The 17646-nt window shown below is 38.3% G+C and overlaps 1 protein-coding gene across 2 annotated transcripts in view; it reads left to right on the forward strand.

The window, feature by feature from the left end:
• ZDHHC2 (zinc finger DHHC-type containing 2) overlaps positions 1-11147 on the forward strand; it is a 36124-nt gene extending 24977 nt beyond the window's left edge. Inside the window, exons 8-13 of one of the 2 annotated variants that reach the window (XM_018069649.3) lie at positions 203-335; positions 2571-2697; positions 2863-2955; positions 4081-4190; positions 4619-4697; positions 7521-11147. In XM_018069649.3, the coding sequence (XP_017925138.2) occupies positions 203-335; positions 2571-2697; positions 2863-2955; positions 4081-4190; positions 4619-4659 (504 nt within the window). In that variant the 3' untranslated portion in view covers positions 4660-4697; positions 7521-11147. The remainder of the gene's footprint in view (positions 1-202; positions 336-2570; positions 2698-2862; positions 2956-4080; positions 4191-4618; positions 4698-7520) is intronic. The other variant, XM_025894753.1, reaches the window with a different exon arrangement.
• The last annotated feature ends 6499 nt before the right edge of the window (positions 11148-17646 follow it).

The raw sequence follows: 17646 nt of genomic DNA on the forward strand, positions 1-17646 counted from the left end.
CCGGTTTCTTTAACTTAGGTGCTGTCATCAACCTAGTTGCATGGCTGTCTGTACACTGGAGGTGTATAATTCATTTATTCATATTCTTGTGTGGTACATTTGTCTCTGTGCTCAATTTGATTTTGCTGAATAGAGGATTATTAATAATCAAATTAAACAGCTATTTCCCCAGTTCTAATGGCATCATTTTTTTTATTCTTAGAATGGCCTTCCTGATACTCAAGCCAAGTTCCACATCATGTTTTTATTCTTTGCTGCAGCTATGTTTTCTGTCAGTTTGTCTTCTCTCTTTGGGTATCACTGTTGGCTTGTCAGCAAGAATAAATCCACATTAGGTAAGTAGATTTAATGCTTCTGTGTTTGACAGCAAAAAATAATTAATAAATGTATATTATATGTATGGGTGTAATGGAAAAAGTGGACAATTCTACACAGGTTCCTTGGACCCTGGTTAAAATTGCCCAGATCTGGCACTGTCCAGTCCTGACTCCCCAGTTCTGCTGCTCCCTGGAAATTCTCTTTCCTTCTTGTCCGAAAGGGCTGAGTTATTAACAAACTTTCCTCTCACTAGTGACTTTCCATCCACAGCTTGTTGACAGAAACTGAATAAACTAAAAAACTGAAAATAAAATTGAGATGATTTTCTAATAAATGTTAGATGCAGTACTGCATGCTCATGTGGTTGTTGTTTGGCATTCTCAGCCCAAAGGTCATAGTCCTCTGATATGGTGTCTCAGTAAGGGCAGTGGCTCCAGCACTTCATGCCCACCCTTACCCCCTGCAGAACCAAAGTTCTGTCAGAGAATGACCTGTTAAAGAAGAACAGGCAGTGCTTCTCTATTTAGTAGTAAGTGAACAATGGAGATCCTAAAGGCAGTTTCACAGTTGTGAGAGCTGTCTGCCACATAATTATAGATACATAGAAAGGGCTCTGTGTTATGAATTAATTTTTAAAACCTCAAAGAAGATGGCCTGTTCCTCTACCATATGGCAGTATATATAACTGCACTGAATATCAGCCTTAAACCAGGATTTTCCTCCACTTAAATACATGTGTTTCTGATTACAAATCTTAATAAATAAAAGAAGGTGCAGAAGATTTGAGTGCCTGTTCAGTGCTATATCCTGGACTGTAATAATGCCAATTTGCAATATAGCCATTAAAGTTCTAAGTCTTTAAATGCTTTTCTGTTGATACAAGCTGAATTAGAGTAAGCCAGTGAATTGATCTGTTTTTTCCAGTTCTCTTTGGATTTACTAATATGTAGGTGACTAATGAAAAACTTTGAGAATAGATATCTATATCAATGGAAGACAACTTGTTTACGTCAAGATTTCTCTAGTGTTTGTGGGTTTCTCCAATATTCTGACAAATCATTGACTTAGAAATTAGTATTGGAAAAAAATTGTTCAGTCTAGTTATAAGGAGAAAAGTTTTATTAAAGATGCTTAAATGAATGGCAGTAATTAAGTATTCTATTTATAAACTGGTCTTACAATTTTAGTGCAAAAAAAATTGTTCAGAGGTAACCATTATACATTACACTTTGAATTCAACTTTTCATTTTCAAAACTAATATAACATGGTTTGTGCATGCTTAGGCTACTCAAAGGGATCTGTTTGTCTCTTCTTCCTACTTTACTTTGGGAAATTGCTCAATATGTGAAACCCTCAACATGCAATAATTTGGTAATGAAGCCATGATAACTTTAAGTGTGACTGTGATTAAATCATCCTAGGAGGTGTTTTCCTGGCTTAACATGGGCATCTGAAAGGGTGTCCCAGTTTTCCCTTCCCCCTTCTTTAAAACCCATGGTAACTAATGCATACTGCATGTGGAGGGTCATTTCCAGCAGTTCATAGCTAAGGTTTTACTGCAGAAGGACAGTCTCAGCAGGATTCTGACATGGTTTCTGGGAGCTGTACTGTCAGGTCATCAGTATGTAGTTTGCCTACTATATATAGCCAATTAAGGGATTAAATGGCTATCAGTTACTTAGTGGAAAGTGAATGAATTTTGTGCTTCAGGCACTTTGCAACACTTAAAGCTATATTTAGCTCTCTTCTCCAGAAATTTAGTTTGCATTTCCATGGGAAATAATCTGGGTCTGTGAGCAAAGTCGTTTCTTTATGCAGCTGTAAAAACACACAATATTTTCATACCCCAGGGTGTGAAAGGCTAGTCTTACTACTAAAGTAGGTTAAGCTTTTCTGCTTTTCCATTGCTCTTTCTGTCTTAAACCCTTTGTTTAGGTTTTTCTTTCTTGAACACTCTCTGTGGTACAGTCACATGCTGCAATCTTCATATAAACCTATCATGCCTTCTTAAAAAGTGAGTTCCTCACTCTCCCTTGCCTTGATTAGGGAGGAGAGTGAAGGAGACTTCCACCCTTCCTGAGCCATTGGAATTCATTCCTCTGCACGCACAGCGAGTGTGCAGGACTGACTTCAGCTTTCTCAGTCGTTTGGGCAGTACAGCCTTTCCTCATTGGTGCAATTGCCTATATACTGGTGTGAAACGTAAACATTGTAACTTGTGAAGAAATCTAATTAATCATTTTCTTTTAAGAGGTATTCAGAGCTCCCATATTTCGTCATAGAACAGACAAGAATGGCTTTAGCTTGGGCTTCAGCAAAAACCTAAGGCAGGTGTTTGGTGATGAGAAGAAATACTGGTTGCTGCCTGTGTTTTCAAGGTATGCTGTTCTTAATGCTTCATTTCTTGAAACTGTTGAATAATCAGGATCCAGAGGATTTGGGGGTGGTTAGTTTTTGAAATAAGATGCAGTAATACTTTAATAAAAAAGTTCTTCAAAGTTGTTGGATTTTTGTATGTATGACACTAATTCTGAATTTTTCAGTTTAGGGGATGGTTGCTCCTTCCCAACTTGCCTTGTTAATCAGGATCCTGAGCAAGCTTCCACACCTGGTGGTCTTAATTCAACATCCAAAAAGTAATCTGCTTTTTGTTACGCATTCTAAATAGTTGATTTTTTTTTCCTTGTGCGCACATAAACAGAACCATGTATAAGATACTCTTCATTTGCTTACCACTTTTATGTACCCTGTTAGTAAATCCAAGTCAGATTTTAAACAGCTAAGCAAACCAGCTAATTCTCAGATTTATTTTTACATTATGGAAGTGAGATGGGGTGGGGTTTTTTTCCCCCGATGTACTTTGTCTTGGTTCAGTGGAATCCCAGGACCTGAGTTTTCCACCCCTCCCTGACATTCAGTATCAACTGCATTCTGTTCTGCATACATGTGAGCTGATTAGTTGGTCTGCCTATGATACAAATCCATTACCTTGCACAGCTTTTGGGGGAGGCCTGCTTTTTCGTGTCTGGTGAAAGCTGCTTCACATGAGGGAATCCCTTATGGCACTTGTGCCAAAGCACAGGAAGCTAAATATTAAGTGTTGTTTCTGCTGATAATAGAACATATTTTATTAATTCTTAAACTTAATGAACATGACATCTTTAAAGTGTGAAAAGTATGCAGATGCTCTTTTAAATAAATATAATAGCTTAGTATTTCATATCTTTTTTGCAACATTTATGTAATGAAAAGTGTGAAAAGTATAGTAAATTTGAATACGTGGCTAAGAAATTATAATGGAATCATATTGACAATCTTTTATTCATAGTAGAAATATATTATATTTCAGCTAGCTGCTTACTGAGGTTTTATCTTACCCCAGCATTCCATAGCTTATGTTAGGCAAGAGATTTTTGAGATGTTCTCTCCACTATTTATCATGTCAAGCTTGTTGTAGTGGGAAAGATTATAGGTAAGAGTGCCTTTGGAGCTGAAGTACATACATGTATTAATATATAATAGCTGTCAAGTTAAAAATCAGAATGTTTCCCTGTTCTGTGCTAGGGAGTTGCTTTTTAGATTGCACTTGCATCTGTGACAACTGCACTGTAATATGTGTAATGATAAAAGAGTAGTGATTCATCAGAAAAGCAGCAAGGTAAGGTAGGAAAAGTACTGCATATGACGAAGTGTTTGTAATGTGTGGTAAGATAATGAAAAATTACTGCAGTTCACTAATGCTCTTTTTATTGGCACTACAGTGAGAACCATCTGTTTCCTGCAAAGCCACTGCGTGATTCCCAGAGCCACCTACTTACGGATACACCTTCTTGGTCAGAAACTAGTGTAAAGGCTGAAAAGGGCAAAGTTGGTAAGGAACTGATTTATGCTGCAATGATTCGTGTTGTATAAACTAGTTTTGGAAGGTCACTCGATTTGTATTCATGAACCAAAATTCATGAAGCTTCTTCTAAATGCATGCTTATAGGAAGTTCCATGTGTCAAAGCTGCTGTGCCCTTCCTAGTTAAACCTGCCTGAGGTACTGAGGACACTGACACCAGCAGGTGCTAATTATCTTTTAAGCTAAGCCTGATAGTACTTTTGACAAGAAATTGCTTATAAAAGAGTATGATAACACCTAGTTACAACTAGTGAAAAGCTGTGTGATAGACACAGGACAAGAATAGACTTGGTAATAGTGTAGTGGCATTAAAATGATTGTTAATTAAAGGTTGTATTATTTGCTGAAGTAGACATGAGACCTTTTCTTGTGGAAGTACCATTCTTTGTCTTTAAAGGTATGAACAATCCTGCATTAACCATGGAAAATGAAACCTAATTTCTCTTAAAAGAAGCATCTGAATATGTAAGGAAAAGGTATGTTAATATTCTCTGTACTTAATATGTTATTCCATGATTCCTTGTCACTTGAGGAACGCACAAAAGAAAATTACTAAAACAATTCCTATATGTTTTCTTTTCTTCAGTTATTTTTTTTACCATGAGTAGTAGCACATGAATTCATAGTTTTAAACTACACCTCCTATTTCTTGATGTATCATATTTGCAAAATAGTTCAATCTTTATACCTATTAGTTTTAGGTAATGTTCCAATATATTATTATTCCCTTTCTTTAGAAAGACAATGAAATTGTGACTATTCAAACTTTTCAGCCCATATTTGTAAAGCTGAGTTTGAAAATTAAGTTAGTTCTTAACAATGAATGCCAAGATCACAGCTTGGTATGGTAATGCAGGTAAAGGTCTATCAAATGAGGAAGGAAAAAGGATTTAATCTAATGTATAAGCTATTCATGTCTTGTTCTGTGTCAGGTACTGAGCTGGATCCTTTCTGATAGTAAAAACGTGCTGCCTACTGAAGACAAAAAGTGTTTGTATGACTTCCTGAACATTTAATCAGCAATTGTCAAAAACAGCTGAGATTTTTTTGATTTCTTGCATTGATATCTTGCAACATAGAGTTCCCAGAAAGCAGGTTTGAGAAGCAGCTAGTAGATTCTGTTGGGTACATAAGGAGACCTTAATAATTGGGTTTTGGGGAATGAACACAATCAATCATCATATTCAGTTTGGTATTTGAATATTGCTAAGTCCACCAAAGCTTCTGGAATTAAACTATTTTGTATTTAAAACTGTATAAAAAATTTGACCCTAACCCTAAGAGTTTCTGTATACCAAATAGTTGGTATGGAGCAATAGTTGGTATGACAGCAAGGTCAGTTCTGTCTCTACTGTTGGAAGTAACCTTTCCAGTCATCCTGAAAAAGTGTCTTGAGTGGATATGCTGCATTTGTGTGCGACATGACTCCTGGACATGCTGTCATGGTACCTCATGGAGAAAGTGGAAGGCATAGAAAGCCATCAGGGAACTGCAGTGATTGTTACTAGATCCATCAGAAATGGTATTGCACTGTCAAAGCAGATTATAAAAATGGTAGGTGTGCACATACCAATAGATGGTATTGCATATATGGCAATATATGGCACATACCATAGCTTGTACCAGAAAGTTCAGTTTGATTCATAAGAGAAACTAAAAAAATTCTTGACCCTTACATTCTGCTTTTGTGTTCAGTGATGAAGACACAGTTCCAGATATAGGTACATCTGCAAACTTGATGATGATGTGAAGTGTTAGAAGTGTTGAAAATGTGGGTGTCAGATGAGCAAAGTTAAAGAGACGAGCGAAGGAAATTTAAGACGGTGTCTGCAATTTTGACTGCTTTGTGTATATTATTTGAATAGAATATAAAAACCTAATTTCTAAACCTTTGTTCAAAATGGAAAATGCTGTATTTCTGCCTTGTTTAATCCATCTTTTTTTTTAACAAAAGAGCAGCTACTGGGAAAGAATAAATTACTCAACTTCAGTTAGTTTGATGTCTTACGTGTCATCACTGATCAAGAGTAAAACATTGGAGACAGACTTTAAAGAAACAGATTTTTGGATTATGTTACAGAAATACCATTAATTGCAACTAGTTTTATTGGGTTGGAGTTCTACTTTCTAAAGTCCTAACACTTTTATTTACTTAAGTTATAGCTTTTAAACTTTAATCTTTCTTTGAAGAGTTGTACATTTTATTGGAACTCAGTCATTCAGATTATTCTGAATATCGGACATGGTCTGTGACTGTTCTGGAGATGTTAATAGTGGGGGGGTTTTCCCTGCTGTTCAGCTTGATAAACAACTCATCTCTTTTTTAATTGTTTTTTTTTCTTTTAGTCCAGTCTGAGAAAGTAATCATTAGATATATGTTTGCAGTCTGATTAACTCACTCCTGGGGTTTGTGGGCTTTGTTTGTTTGTTTGGAGCTTTTTTGTTTTTTCTTTTTGTGAGCATCCATTATGAAATGAGGCTTTTAAAAGAGGTACCACTTTTGGAGGAGGTTATGTTCCAAAGAGTAAGTGTAAAACCACATAAAGGGGCTCCTGCACATTTCAGAAGGGTAATATCTTAAGGACTGATAATTCTTTGGCATGGTTTGGTTCTATTTGGCACTTAAAAGACTTTAATGGAAAAGTAATAAAAAAGCCAATTTGTATATATATATGACTTACAGTTGCTGGAATAAGAGCCCTTATATAACAAATTTTTTTAACTACTTTGCGTTTAACTTCATTGCTTTATTGTCAGCATTTGAGTTATATTTGTTCCTAGGGAGTGAACAGAATAGAGCTGCTGAAGTCACCACAAAAAACCAAGTAATTTCATCTTTGACATGAAAAATACAGCCCACAGCCCCTGCCAGTGTGTTAGAGTTAGAATTTCTGTCCCAACTAAGGATTTGTTCAATAACCTGTGTTCTATAATCAATCCTTCATAGTTCATTAGAGGACTAATTACTGAGAATGCCAGATGTGGTTTACGGTAATGTAATAGAGAATTGTTCTTTAATGATGCTGTTACCTGGAAATACTGTAAAAATAGCTCACTTCACTTTATAAACTGGTGGCCTGCTTGCTGTGTAGTCAGTACTTAATCACTGTCATCCTGAAGTAGATTAATAACATAACATGAGTAACACAACTGTGAACAGTCTTACAGTGTTCCTCTTCATAATTTTCATGCTTGTTGGTCACTTTCCCCTTCAAGTTGATGATACCTGTAGCAATAACTTAATTTTTAAGTGTTCTTTGATTGTAATAATGTATTTTGTAATTAATGTTCTGTTCCAGTTTAAGAACAAGCTGTCATTGGAAGGAAGATGGATTCTTCCAAATTCAGCCCTGTTGGTCAGCTGTTCCTGTCTGCTCCTGTATGGATGTGCTCAGAAAACAAACCAACAGATGATTAACTGTCTCTGTGTCAGTGCTTGAAATACAAAACTAGACATACTACTTCTGAACCAGACAAAGAATTTTTCAACTTAAAATTACTGTGTTTGAGTGGTGAAGGATGAGTGAATATTAGGAAATGAAAAAAATAGGAGGCTGAGTTTACAAATGGCTGGTTTTACTTTGATATTCAGCACAAGAAAAATGTGACCTTCTTACATATCAGTCTATGTTCTTGCCTTGGTTTCACCTTTTAATTCAAATTGTTGTAAGTAGTTGACTTTAAAATCAAATTTTTGCACTACTGCCCTTATGAATTCCTTATGAATTGGGAGAACACCCAGTGTGGATTATGAATAATTTAGTGGCTTGGTGGACTGTATTTTCTTTTGAGTGTTTGATAAGCAGTTTTTGAAGATAAGGAGACCCAAGTGAAATGTCTACTTTTGGAACATTTTTTTTGAAAACATTATTGCAAAAGCTCCGTTTCCCCTCAGATCTGCACTACCAATAGTTTGAGAAGTTATAGAGGGGAAAAAAATTCTTTGTTAATTGAATGCTACAGTGGGTCACTGCTCAGTGCTGCGATAAAAAGCCTGTATTCAGATGGGTAGTACATAAATGAAACTGGCCAGCTGAGGATTTTGATGGGAGCTGCACAAGATAATGCTATGAAATGGGGATTTTATTGTCCCATTTGGAGCTCTTAACTGCTTTGGGAAGTGAATGTTGGCACTGAACTTTATTTCAAAAGGCTTTTTACCAACCTGTGTTCCTGAGGGCCTCTGTCTTTCAAGCTCCTAGTTTCTTATTATCGATATTTGTGTCAGATTTCTTTTTTCTTTTTCTTCAAGACACTGCCTTTCTTACTGTATAATTTAATGGATATCATGTACAATCAAGGAGACTTATCACAATGACTTGTGATATTTGCATTTACAGGACAACAGACTTTTGATTGCAATACCAAAAAGCCAAGCTGCTGCACGTAGGAAATCCCCTTCAATAAAGTTAGGAGCTAGCAGCTTTCTTAGCATCAGAGGTTACTGGCCAGGTAATAAAAGACACATTATCAGTTTTCAAAGTCAAGGAAGTTTCAGCAACACAAATCTAACTGTCTTGTGCCTTTTGTATACACTACATTTATAGTATCAGTGTTTACATTTAAATGCAAATTGTTATTCTGAAAACAACTTTAGGAGAAACTTAGTTACGCTTTCTAGGTGGCTAGATAAAAGGACTATTCAAGAAAAAAAAAAGTGAAAACCTCTCAGACTAAGCTCAGCTCAGTTGAAAGAGAAAAGTGCTTCTGTTGTCAAACCTGAGTCTCTTAGCAGGTTGGTTCACAGTGTAAAGATGCCAGTTGTTTGTTTAGAAAACTGGCAGCAGGACTAAGTGACATAATTCTGAAAGCAAAGAATACTATCATTAACTCTTCTACAGGTAACTTTAAAATTTTTCTTTCTTGGGCTTACAACTGAAGTGATAGCTAGTGGAGCACAAATGTGGCTTTTTTTTTCTAGTGAGGAAAAATGTATTTATTTTACTTTTTTTTTTTTTAATCTCAATATTTTACCAGCCTGAAAACATCTGTTTCTTGCCAGAAGTGCCAGAATGTGGATCCCTTGATGTAGAACACTTTCTGAACTAGCATGAAGGTAGCATACAGTTTACATGATGCCTGCAGAGGTCTAGCAACCAAAAGATTTTTTGCAGCTATTTATTCAGTATTGTTCTGTCAGCTTACCTCGTATTTATGTTTGTTTAAAGGTGAACTTGTTAAGGGATAAGGGGGAAGAGGGAGAATATATTTTTTAACACTTCAGGTTCTCTATATCTGTAGAGTCTTGTTTTTTACGCAGTTAGTCACAGGGTGGTTTGTCACGGAGCATGCATTTAAAAATACCGAGTAAAGAGTTGAAATTCAGCTTCAGTGTAACTTGCTCCATATTTTTATGTAAAGACGAAAGATTTCTTCCCCAGCAAAACACATCAAGGAAATGGATCTCTCTAATACAGATGTCAGTCTCTCTGAGAGCTCTCAGTAAGGCTGGGGATCAGTGTAGAGAAAGACCAGGGATAAGGGATCAAGAAATGCCTGGCTTCTCCGTGTCTCAGAAGTCACACTTGGAAAGCACAATAGCCCTAAGTAATCTGCAGCTTCCATGCAGCCAGAGGCTGTCCCCCTAGTGGAAAACTGATGGAGGCATGGGAAACAGATGTTGATGAAGGGAGGAGAAGTGGAAAGAGAAAGGATGATAGCTCAGAGGTAAACATTGAGCAGATCTGAGCCAGAGGGTTGTCGCCATATCTGCTCTCTGGATGGGTATGAGTTGTCTCCATGAAGAGCACTGTCAGCAGGCTTTTGAGGGTTCCTGTCTGTGTAGATATGGACAAAAGTGAGCTAATCATGCTCCGAAGTGTAATTTCTGATGATATGACTATGTTCTTGGCTTTAAGCTCTCTAATACTTTCTATAACAAAGTGAAAATGCTCTTTATGACATATTGAGCATTGTCAGTGTTAAAATGCACACAGGAGAATTTGTGAAGAGGTCAGGGGAGCAAGGATGCAATGTTATTTTGTCTGCTTACACTGATTCTCCTGTCCTTTATATTCTTGCTAGGCACTTTACTACAGCCTTTTGTGTAATTTCTGTATATTTTTTTTAAGGACTGCTTTTTACCTACTATACAGTTACTAGTCTACTTTTTTGCTAAAAAGAAAATAATATCCCTGATATCTGTGACTTGTCTAGTAGTAGGACTGCGTTTCAAGCTTTAGTGGAAATTGGACAAGTTCTACAGAATCCTCAGATGGGCCTGAATCCCTAATGACAAGAGTTAAATTTATTTTGTATATATGTAAACAGTGGTATAAATCATAGCTCCCTACATGCATAAGAAGCTTCTTTAATTTGTAGGTTAGAACAAATCCAAAACAATTCTGCACCAGAAGTGGTCCACACCATACTCTGTGTCAGTTGATGGACTGGTGATGGAGTGCTCAAAGTCTTCACAGAGAGTAATTTTTATTAAGAAAATGGAACACAGTGTTGGTGAGCTCCTCTCATTGAGCAATTAGACACAGCTGGTGCTATGCAATTGAATTCTTCAACTTGAGAGAAAAAACATTGTCCGGTTTACATTGCAGACTGAAAGTTCTTTAGCAGACTAAAGGTAAATGAATGAAACACAGAATCACAGAATTGGTTAAGGTTGAAAGGGACCATGAATGGGGTCTTCTGGTCCAACCTCTGTGCTTAAGCAGGGTCTTAGACTACATTGCACAGGTTTGCCATAGTGGTTCTTGAGTATCTCCAGTGAAGGAAACTCCAGAATGGTTCAGTAAACAAGTTTGTTTTAATGCATGGAATGCTATAGCTGGTTTTAATAATTATTTGGAGAGGTCTTGCCCTGATTCAGTTGACTGGTGTCCTGGAGGTGGGGGAAATATATTTCTACATAAATTTAGTGTATAACTTTGCTACTTGTTAACGTATTGCTCACATAAATAAATGCTTCTTGTTCAGCACATCATGTACATAGGAGTCATTGACACACTTCCTTCACTTTTACTTATGGTGTACCTGAACAGCAGAACACATCTCTGCTATGCCTTCATTAACAACATAGTTGCAGTAAATGTCACTCAGCACCCTTTCACCAGCAATCTTGGACTTCATAGGTAAGTTTCCTTTCCCCAGTTTAATTGTGAAATCTCTAGCACCTCAGAAAGCACCAACACTGAAAGAGGTTGAGAAGGAACCAATTCCTTTATGGTCTTCTATAGGTGAAACACTCCATGATGGCAGAGCAGACAGCTGCACTCTTTTGGATACTGTAAAGGTCAAAAAGGTAGAATTTTGTCTCAAAAGAAGAGAGGGTTCTTAAACCCACCTAACTTTATAGAAGTGAGGTGGTGCAAGAAAGGGAGTAATGTTACTCGCCAGGATTGCTGCCCACAAGCAGCTTTGCTTCATGAGAGCTCTCCAGTCCCTCCCATGCCAGATTCTAATCTGCCCGACTTTCCACTCTTTTTTGCTAAGTCTTCCCTAGGAAAGTGTTGGCTCCACCTCTGATGCTGAGAGGATGGAGACTGTTTGCTCAGGGGCCTCTAAAAATGCAGGAGCAGTTATGTAAGCAGTTTTCACCTCTTCCAGTTCAGACATAACCTGTGGTATATGGTTTAAGCTCATCCCATTTTTAAAACCCTTCCATAAATACTGGTATTGAATCATATGCAAACAAAACCAAAAATAAATAAAAGAATGTGCTGCTATGCTGTATGGGTGGTGGGGTGTCTCTGTTGCTATTTCTCTTAGAGCTCATCAGTGACCTGGTAATAATATGGGAAAAGCAGCAGCCTTCTGAGGTGAAATTTTGAGCAAGTGGCATCTAAGGAATGCCCTGCCATTTCCTCTCTGCAATTTTTCAGTTGTTCCCTTTCTAATTTTTTTATCATTCTGCTCTCTCTCTTCTTTCCTTCCATAGAAGTCCAGATTGAAAGTCTTTAATTTGAAATATAAAAATATTTACAGTCTCTTTATTCCTCTCCCTCCCCAAGTTGATTCTAGATAGATAATTCCTTCATTTCTCCAAGTTGGCACGCATCACTGAAATATAGCAACTTGGTCATCCTGAAATCCAGTACTGGGGGGGGGGGGAGGTGGATTGATTACATGCTTCATCCTCGATCACTCTAATCTCAAGCAGATGGTCCCAACAGTTTGAGTGCAGCAGTTGGAAGAGTGTGCCATGAGCCATCTCCCCTTTCCCACCTCCTGCATGCTCACAGTTTAACTGATTGGCATAACTGGAACAGACCCAACACTTACTGACAGTCATCACTTTATGAAGTCACTTTCCTTTTTTTTTTTCTTTTCCCTGAAAACAGAATAATTTTCAGTTCACTTAAGGGGCTCTAGTTATAAAGAAAAAATACACAACACACAAACTGTTTGTCTGAGCAACAAAAGCTTACTTCCAGTTATTTCCTCTCTCATACCAGAGATATGGCTGGCCAGTAGCTCAAACAGATGCAATAGAAAAAAATAGCTTAGTGATGGTATAAGCACACTAGCAATCAATCTTCATATAAAACACTATCATAGATACTACAGCTACACTCCATGCAGACAGACAAGAATGAAGGAAAACAGCTTGCCAAGCTCAGCTATTATGAAATGTAAAGGAAGGATATTGCCAAATGTAACCCAGCTCTGATTTGCTGTTCTACAAAACATAAAGTATGTTCTCTATAATGCAGCTCAAAAAATTCATCTGTTGCCAACTTCTGCTTGGTGCATGGAGAAGGGAAGGCTTCCACTCCCCTCTCTCCCTCACATTATCCAACAGAGTGAATTGAGGCAAGTGTCTTATGAGCGCAGAAAGAGCACACTTGGGCAAGACAACTCTCCCACTTCAGTAGAGGCAGAAAATAATACCTCATCTGTGCTGGCAGAAGAAGGACCACACCAGCCTCTGCAGAAACCAGCTGACATCAATGGGCACATTTCATTCCCAACTCAAGACTGTTAAAATAATGCAGGAGAGTCATCCTCGTTTCACTACCTGTGTAACGTAGTCACGGAAGAGGGAAATAAATACCAAAATAATCTGTTAACCAACCACAGTACACTAAAGATCAGATATACCAGAAAAATAACTTCATGGTATGAATAGAAAAGTTTATTATTTGGGAGATTTTGTTCAAACTCAACAATTTGTGGTAGTCAGAGAAATATCCAGAATTCTACTGGAGGCTTTTAGCTTTCTTTGCCATCACTGAGTTGGTGTTGTTAAATCAGTATCTTTGTAAGTCTGTTTTATTTAAAAATTCACTTCTTAGAATAATTATCTTACAAGTTAATAAACTGCAATGAACCCACACCACCCTAAATCCATTGACATAATGTGAATATTAAACTTCCAAGGAAGTTCTAAAAACTGATTCAGTATCAGAAGTGATTTCTTCCTTCCAGTGCACTCTGGTGAGTTATTCAAGGTTGAAAAAACAATTGGGAGTTTAAATCAGAGGTCACAGAAACACATGTTCTCAAGTAAAAATGACACTTGAGAAAATGGGGGGAAAAAACCCCAAAACATGTCAGAAAAAGATAAACCACTGGGAAGCCAAAGTAAAGACACAGCAGCGTAAGTTTGTTGGGTTTTCCCTTTCTTCAAAACCCAAAAAACCAGCAACATCTGGCCTTACAAAGCCACAGTTTTGTTCTGTGAGTGATCAATGAACATCTTCAGTGGAAGAAGGCTCAGAGTAGACAGACGTGTGTGTGAAGCTCAGAAAAGAATGTAGGAAGTGACAACAGCTGTCACCAAAGAAGCTGAACTGATCTCACACCAAGGTGGCCATAGATGGCCTTTGCTGTAAACAAACAGCTGTATCAGTTGAAGGGATCAGCTGGTTGCAAATAGATCTTCCCTAAAATAATCAGTAGAAAGTAGTATATTCCCGAGTCAGCCACACCAACATGGGGGTGTGTGAACATGGCTCAGCATGACATAGAGTATAAAACCTGAACACCCAGAAAAAGCAACTTTGAGGAGAGCAAATAGGCTTGAGCTGGCTTCAATCCATGTGGTCCTTCTAGCAGCTGGGATTACCCAGCACTGCAGTGGTGAGCAAGCTATAGAGAATGGTGAAGGGAATGATGTTTGTATTGTGATTCAACTGTATATACAATTGCTATATTGTGTTTGTGTTGTGATTTCAGTGTGTTGCTCCATTACTTTTCTAAATCAAAATCCCACATAGCAACAAATATCTTCAACTGAGTAAGTTTGGTTCTACAGCATTAAGCTTTCCTCATGTAGAATATCTAGAAGAACCTGGTCAGAGAACACTGGACTGTGACCCACATTGCCAGCTGACTTAGCTAGCCCTTCACCTGTTTTTCTGAATGACTACAAAGGAGTTTTATAGAGCTAAACAAGTACTGCCACTCAAGAACTTTGAGCCAACACAATTAAATATAAGCTTTCTTAAGCACTAATATTTATAAGCTAGGAAATTTTACTTGAACTATTAAATGAAACTACTGTAAAATTATACTACCTGCCAGGTGGAGTATGTCTTCCAGCCCGTGCTATACAACATAAAGTACCCACTTGGTCTCCACTGGGTGACTAATAAGCACCCCGTAACCCTGTGGGCACAGAACACCCCTACTCATGCCTCATCTATTTCCATTGTAAGGACCCAGTATCATCTACATTAAGTGTGCTCTCGTATGACACAAGAGAAAGCATTGGAAGGGATCTGTGTAATCATCTAATCCAATACATATGCCCAAAGGAGGGTAAAATACAGCAAACTGGTCAGAAATTATTTCCCCTTTATAAATCCAGGCTGACTACTTCCAATCACCTTCTTATCCATTCTATATTTGGAAATCATTTCTATTATTATCTGTTTCTTCACCTTCCCAGGCATCAAAGTGAGGTTGACCAGCCTGCAATTCCCTGTGTCCTCCTTGCCCTTCTTGAAGGTAGGAATGACATCTCTTTCACTTGTCAGGGAGTTACCCTTATGATAATGACCTTTCAAAGATAACAAGAGTGGCCTTGCAGTGACATCAGTCAGCTCCCTCAACACTTGAGGGTGTATCCTATCAGGTCCCCTGAATTTCTTTATGCCCAATTGTTTTATACATTCCTAACCTGATCCTCCCTCCACCAAGGATAAATCTTCCTTATTCCAGACTTTGCTAAGCATGTCAGGGACCTGGGATCCCTGAAGGCAAATCCTAAGAGTAAAAACCAAAGCAAAGAAGGCATTGAGTAGCTTGGCCTTTTCCATGTCCTTTGTAAATAAGTCTCCTGCTCCCATTTAGCAGTGGTCTCACATTTTCTCTGATATTTCTTTGCTCCTGAAGTCCCTGTAGAATCTTTTCTTGTCCCTCAACAGGTTCAACTTCAGAGAGACTTTAGCTTTCTTAACCCAGGCCCTTAATCCACGTCAGACAGTGTCACCTGTCCTGCTTCCACCTTTCTCTGTTTTGAGTTGAATCAGAAGCTCCTTGTTTATCAATGCAGGCTTCCTGCTACTTTTCTTTGATTTCCTTTATGAGGGAATGAACCATTCTTGAGCTTAGAGTAACCAGTCAGATAAGGTAAGATTTCTTGGATGCCAGATATTATAGGTCATCCCTGAATTCATACGGGAAAAAGCTTCAAGTACTCAGAATATTTTCCAGACCTATTTTCTTCCACCTCAAAGATTCTCCTTGCCTAGTTTCAATGAGCAAGAGGGTTAAATGCTTAAAATAAAAATTATATATATTGAAAAAAATAGTGACAGAGAACATAAGGTTCCTAGAACACTGATCTGACTCCAGAAGCCAAAAATACAAGTGGATTAAAAAAAGAAACATCAAATATAACAGGTTTTGATACTTCATCTGACAAACGATGTATTTTAAATTAATTGGGAAAAGCAGAGGCCTAGAAAGAGAATTCTTATCTCTGAACAAAAAGGTGCATGTCTAGACAGCTGGAACTCTGCCTGCACATTCATTTTTGGAAAAGCAATTAAAGCTGTCCACTTTGGAAACAGATTCAAATTTCAGGTTCTGCAGTTTACAAGTAATAGTCCTACAAATAAGAAGAAATTCCTTTTATCATAATCTCTACAATTCACAATTTAAGTCACTCCTTAATGGAAACTAAATCTAATTTTGCCAAAGAAATGAATGACTCACAGATGTCTCCCCAGCTATAATCAACTCTTGACAGATTGCAGTGATCAGACCAAGAGTTCTCTCACAGAATAAAGCATAATCTTAGCTCCATGCTGATATGTGGCTTTTGAGAAAAGCTTTCATTACAGGAAGAAAGCTATTATAGCGTAGAATTGCTTGAAGTCAAATACCCAGTGAGAATTTTAGGCTAGGGCTTAAACAAACTCTGCCTGCTCCTGCAGACTGCATGCCCATTAGCAGGTGGGACACGAGACACACACCTATTGTGCATCTTTGGATTAAGCTTCTTCCAAAAGGAGTGAGCTCTGACAGTTTCATGACATTGCAAACTTCCTCCAAGTGCTGAGTGCACACTCAGCAAGTTTGCCAATGACACCAAGCTCTGTGGTGAAGTCAACAAACTGGACAAAAATGTCAGCTTGAGAGATGGGCCTGTGTGAGCCTCATGAAGTTCAACAAGCCAAATGCAACGTCCTGCACGTGGGTTGGGGCAATTCCGAGCAAAAGTGCAAGCTGTAGAGATTGAGAGCTTCCTTGAGGAGGACTTGTGGTTCTTGGTGAACAAGAAACTTGACATGACCTGGCAATGTGCACTTGCAGCCCAGAAAGCCAATCATGTCCTGGGCTGCATCGAAAGTGTAGCCAGCAGGTCAAGGGAGGAGATTCTGCCCTTCTGCTCTGCTCTTGTGAGACCCCACCTGGAGTACTGAGTCCAGCTTGGAGCCTGCGACATAAGAGAGACATAGACTGCTGGAGTAAGCTGCAAAGATGTTTAGAGGGCTGGAGCACCCCTCCTATGCAGACAGGTTGACAGAGTTGGACTTGTTCAGCCTGGAGAAGAGCAGGCTCCAGGGAGACCTAACAGCAGCCTTTCAGTACCTACAGGGGGCCTACAAAAGAGGGACTTTTTACACAACATGTAGTGACAGGACAAGGAGTAACGGCTTTAAACTGAAGGAGGGCAGATTTAGATTGATTATTAGGAAGAAATTCTTTACTGTGAGGGTGGTGAGGCACCAGAAGAGGTTGTCCATGACAGTTGTGGATACTCCATCCCTGAAGTGTTGAAGGCCAAGATGAACGGGACTTTTGAGCAACTTAGTCTAGTGTAAAGTGTTCCTTCCATGGCAGGCAGGTTGGAACTATATGGTCCCTTCCAACCCAAACCATTCTGTAATTCTAGGACAGGAAGCAAAGAAAAGCACAGCAGAGCATCTGGGATGCTCAGTAGTCACTTCAAAAGCACATCCCCATTGGCACTAGAACTTTTACTCTAGGCACATATTTAGAAGACTCTAAAAACTTCCT

Source organism: Manacus vitellinus, unplaced genomic scaffold (assembly GCF_001715985.3).
Source record: "Manacus vitellinus isolate BGI_N305 unplaced genomic scaffold, ASM171598v3 scaffold_0_pilon, whole genome shotgun sequence".
Classification (NCBI taxonomy): domain Eukaryota; kingdom Metazoa; phylum Chordata; class Aves; order Passeriformes; family Pipridae; genus Manacus; species Manacus vitellinus.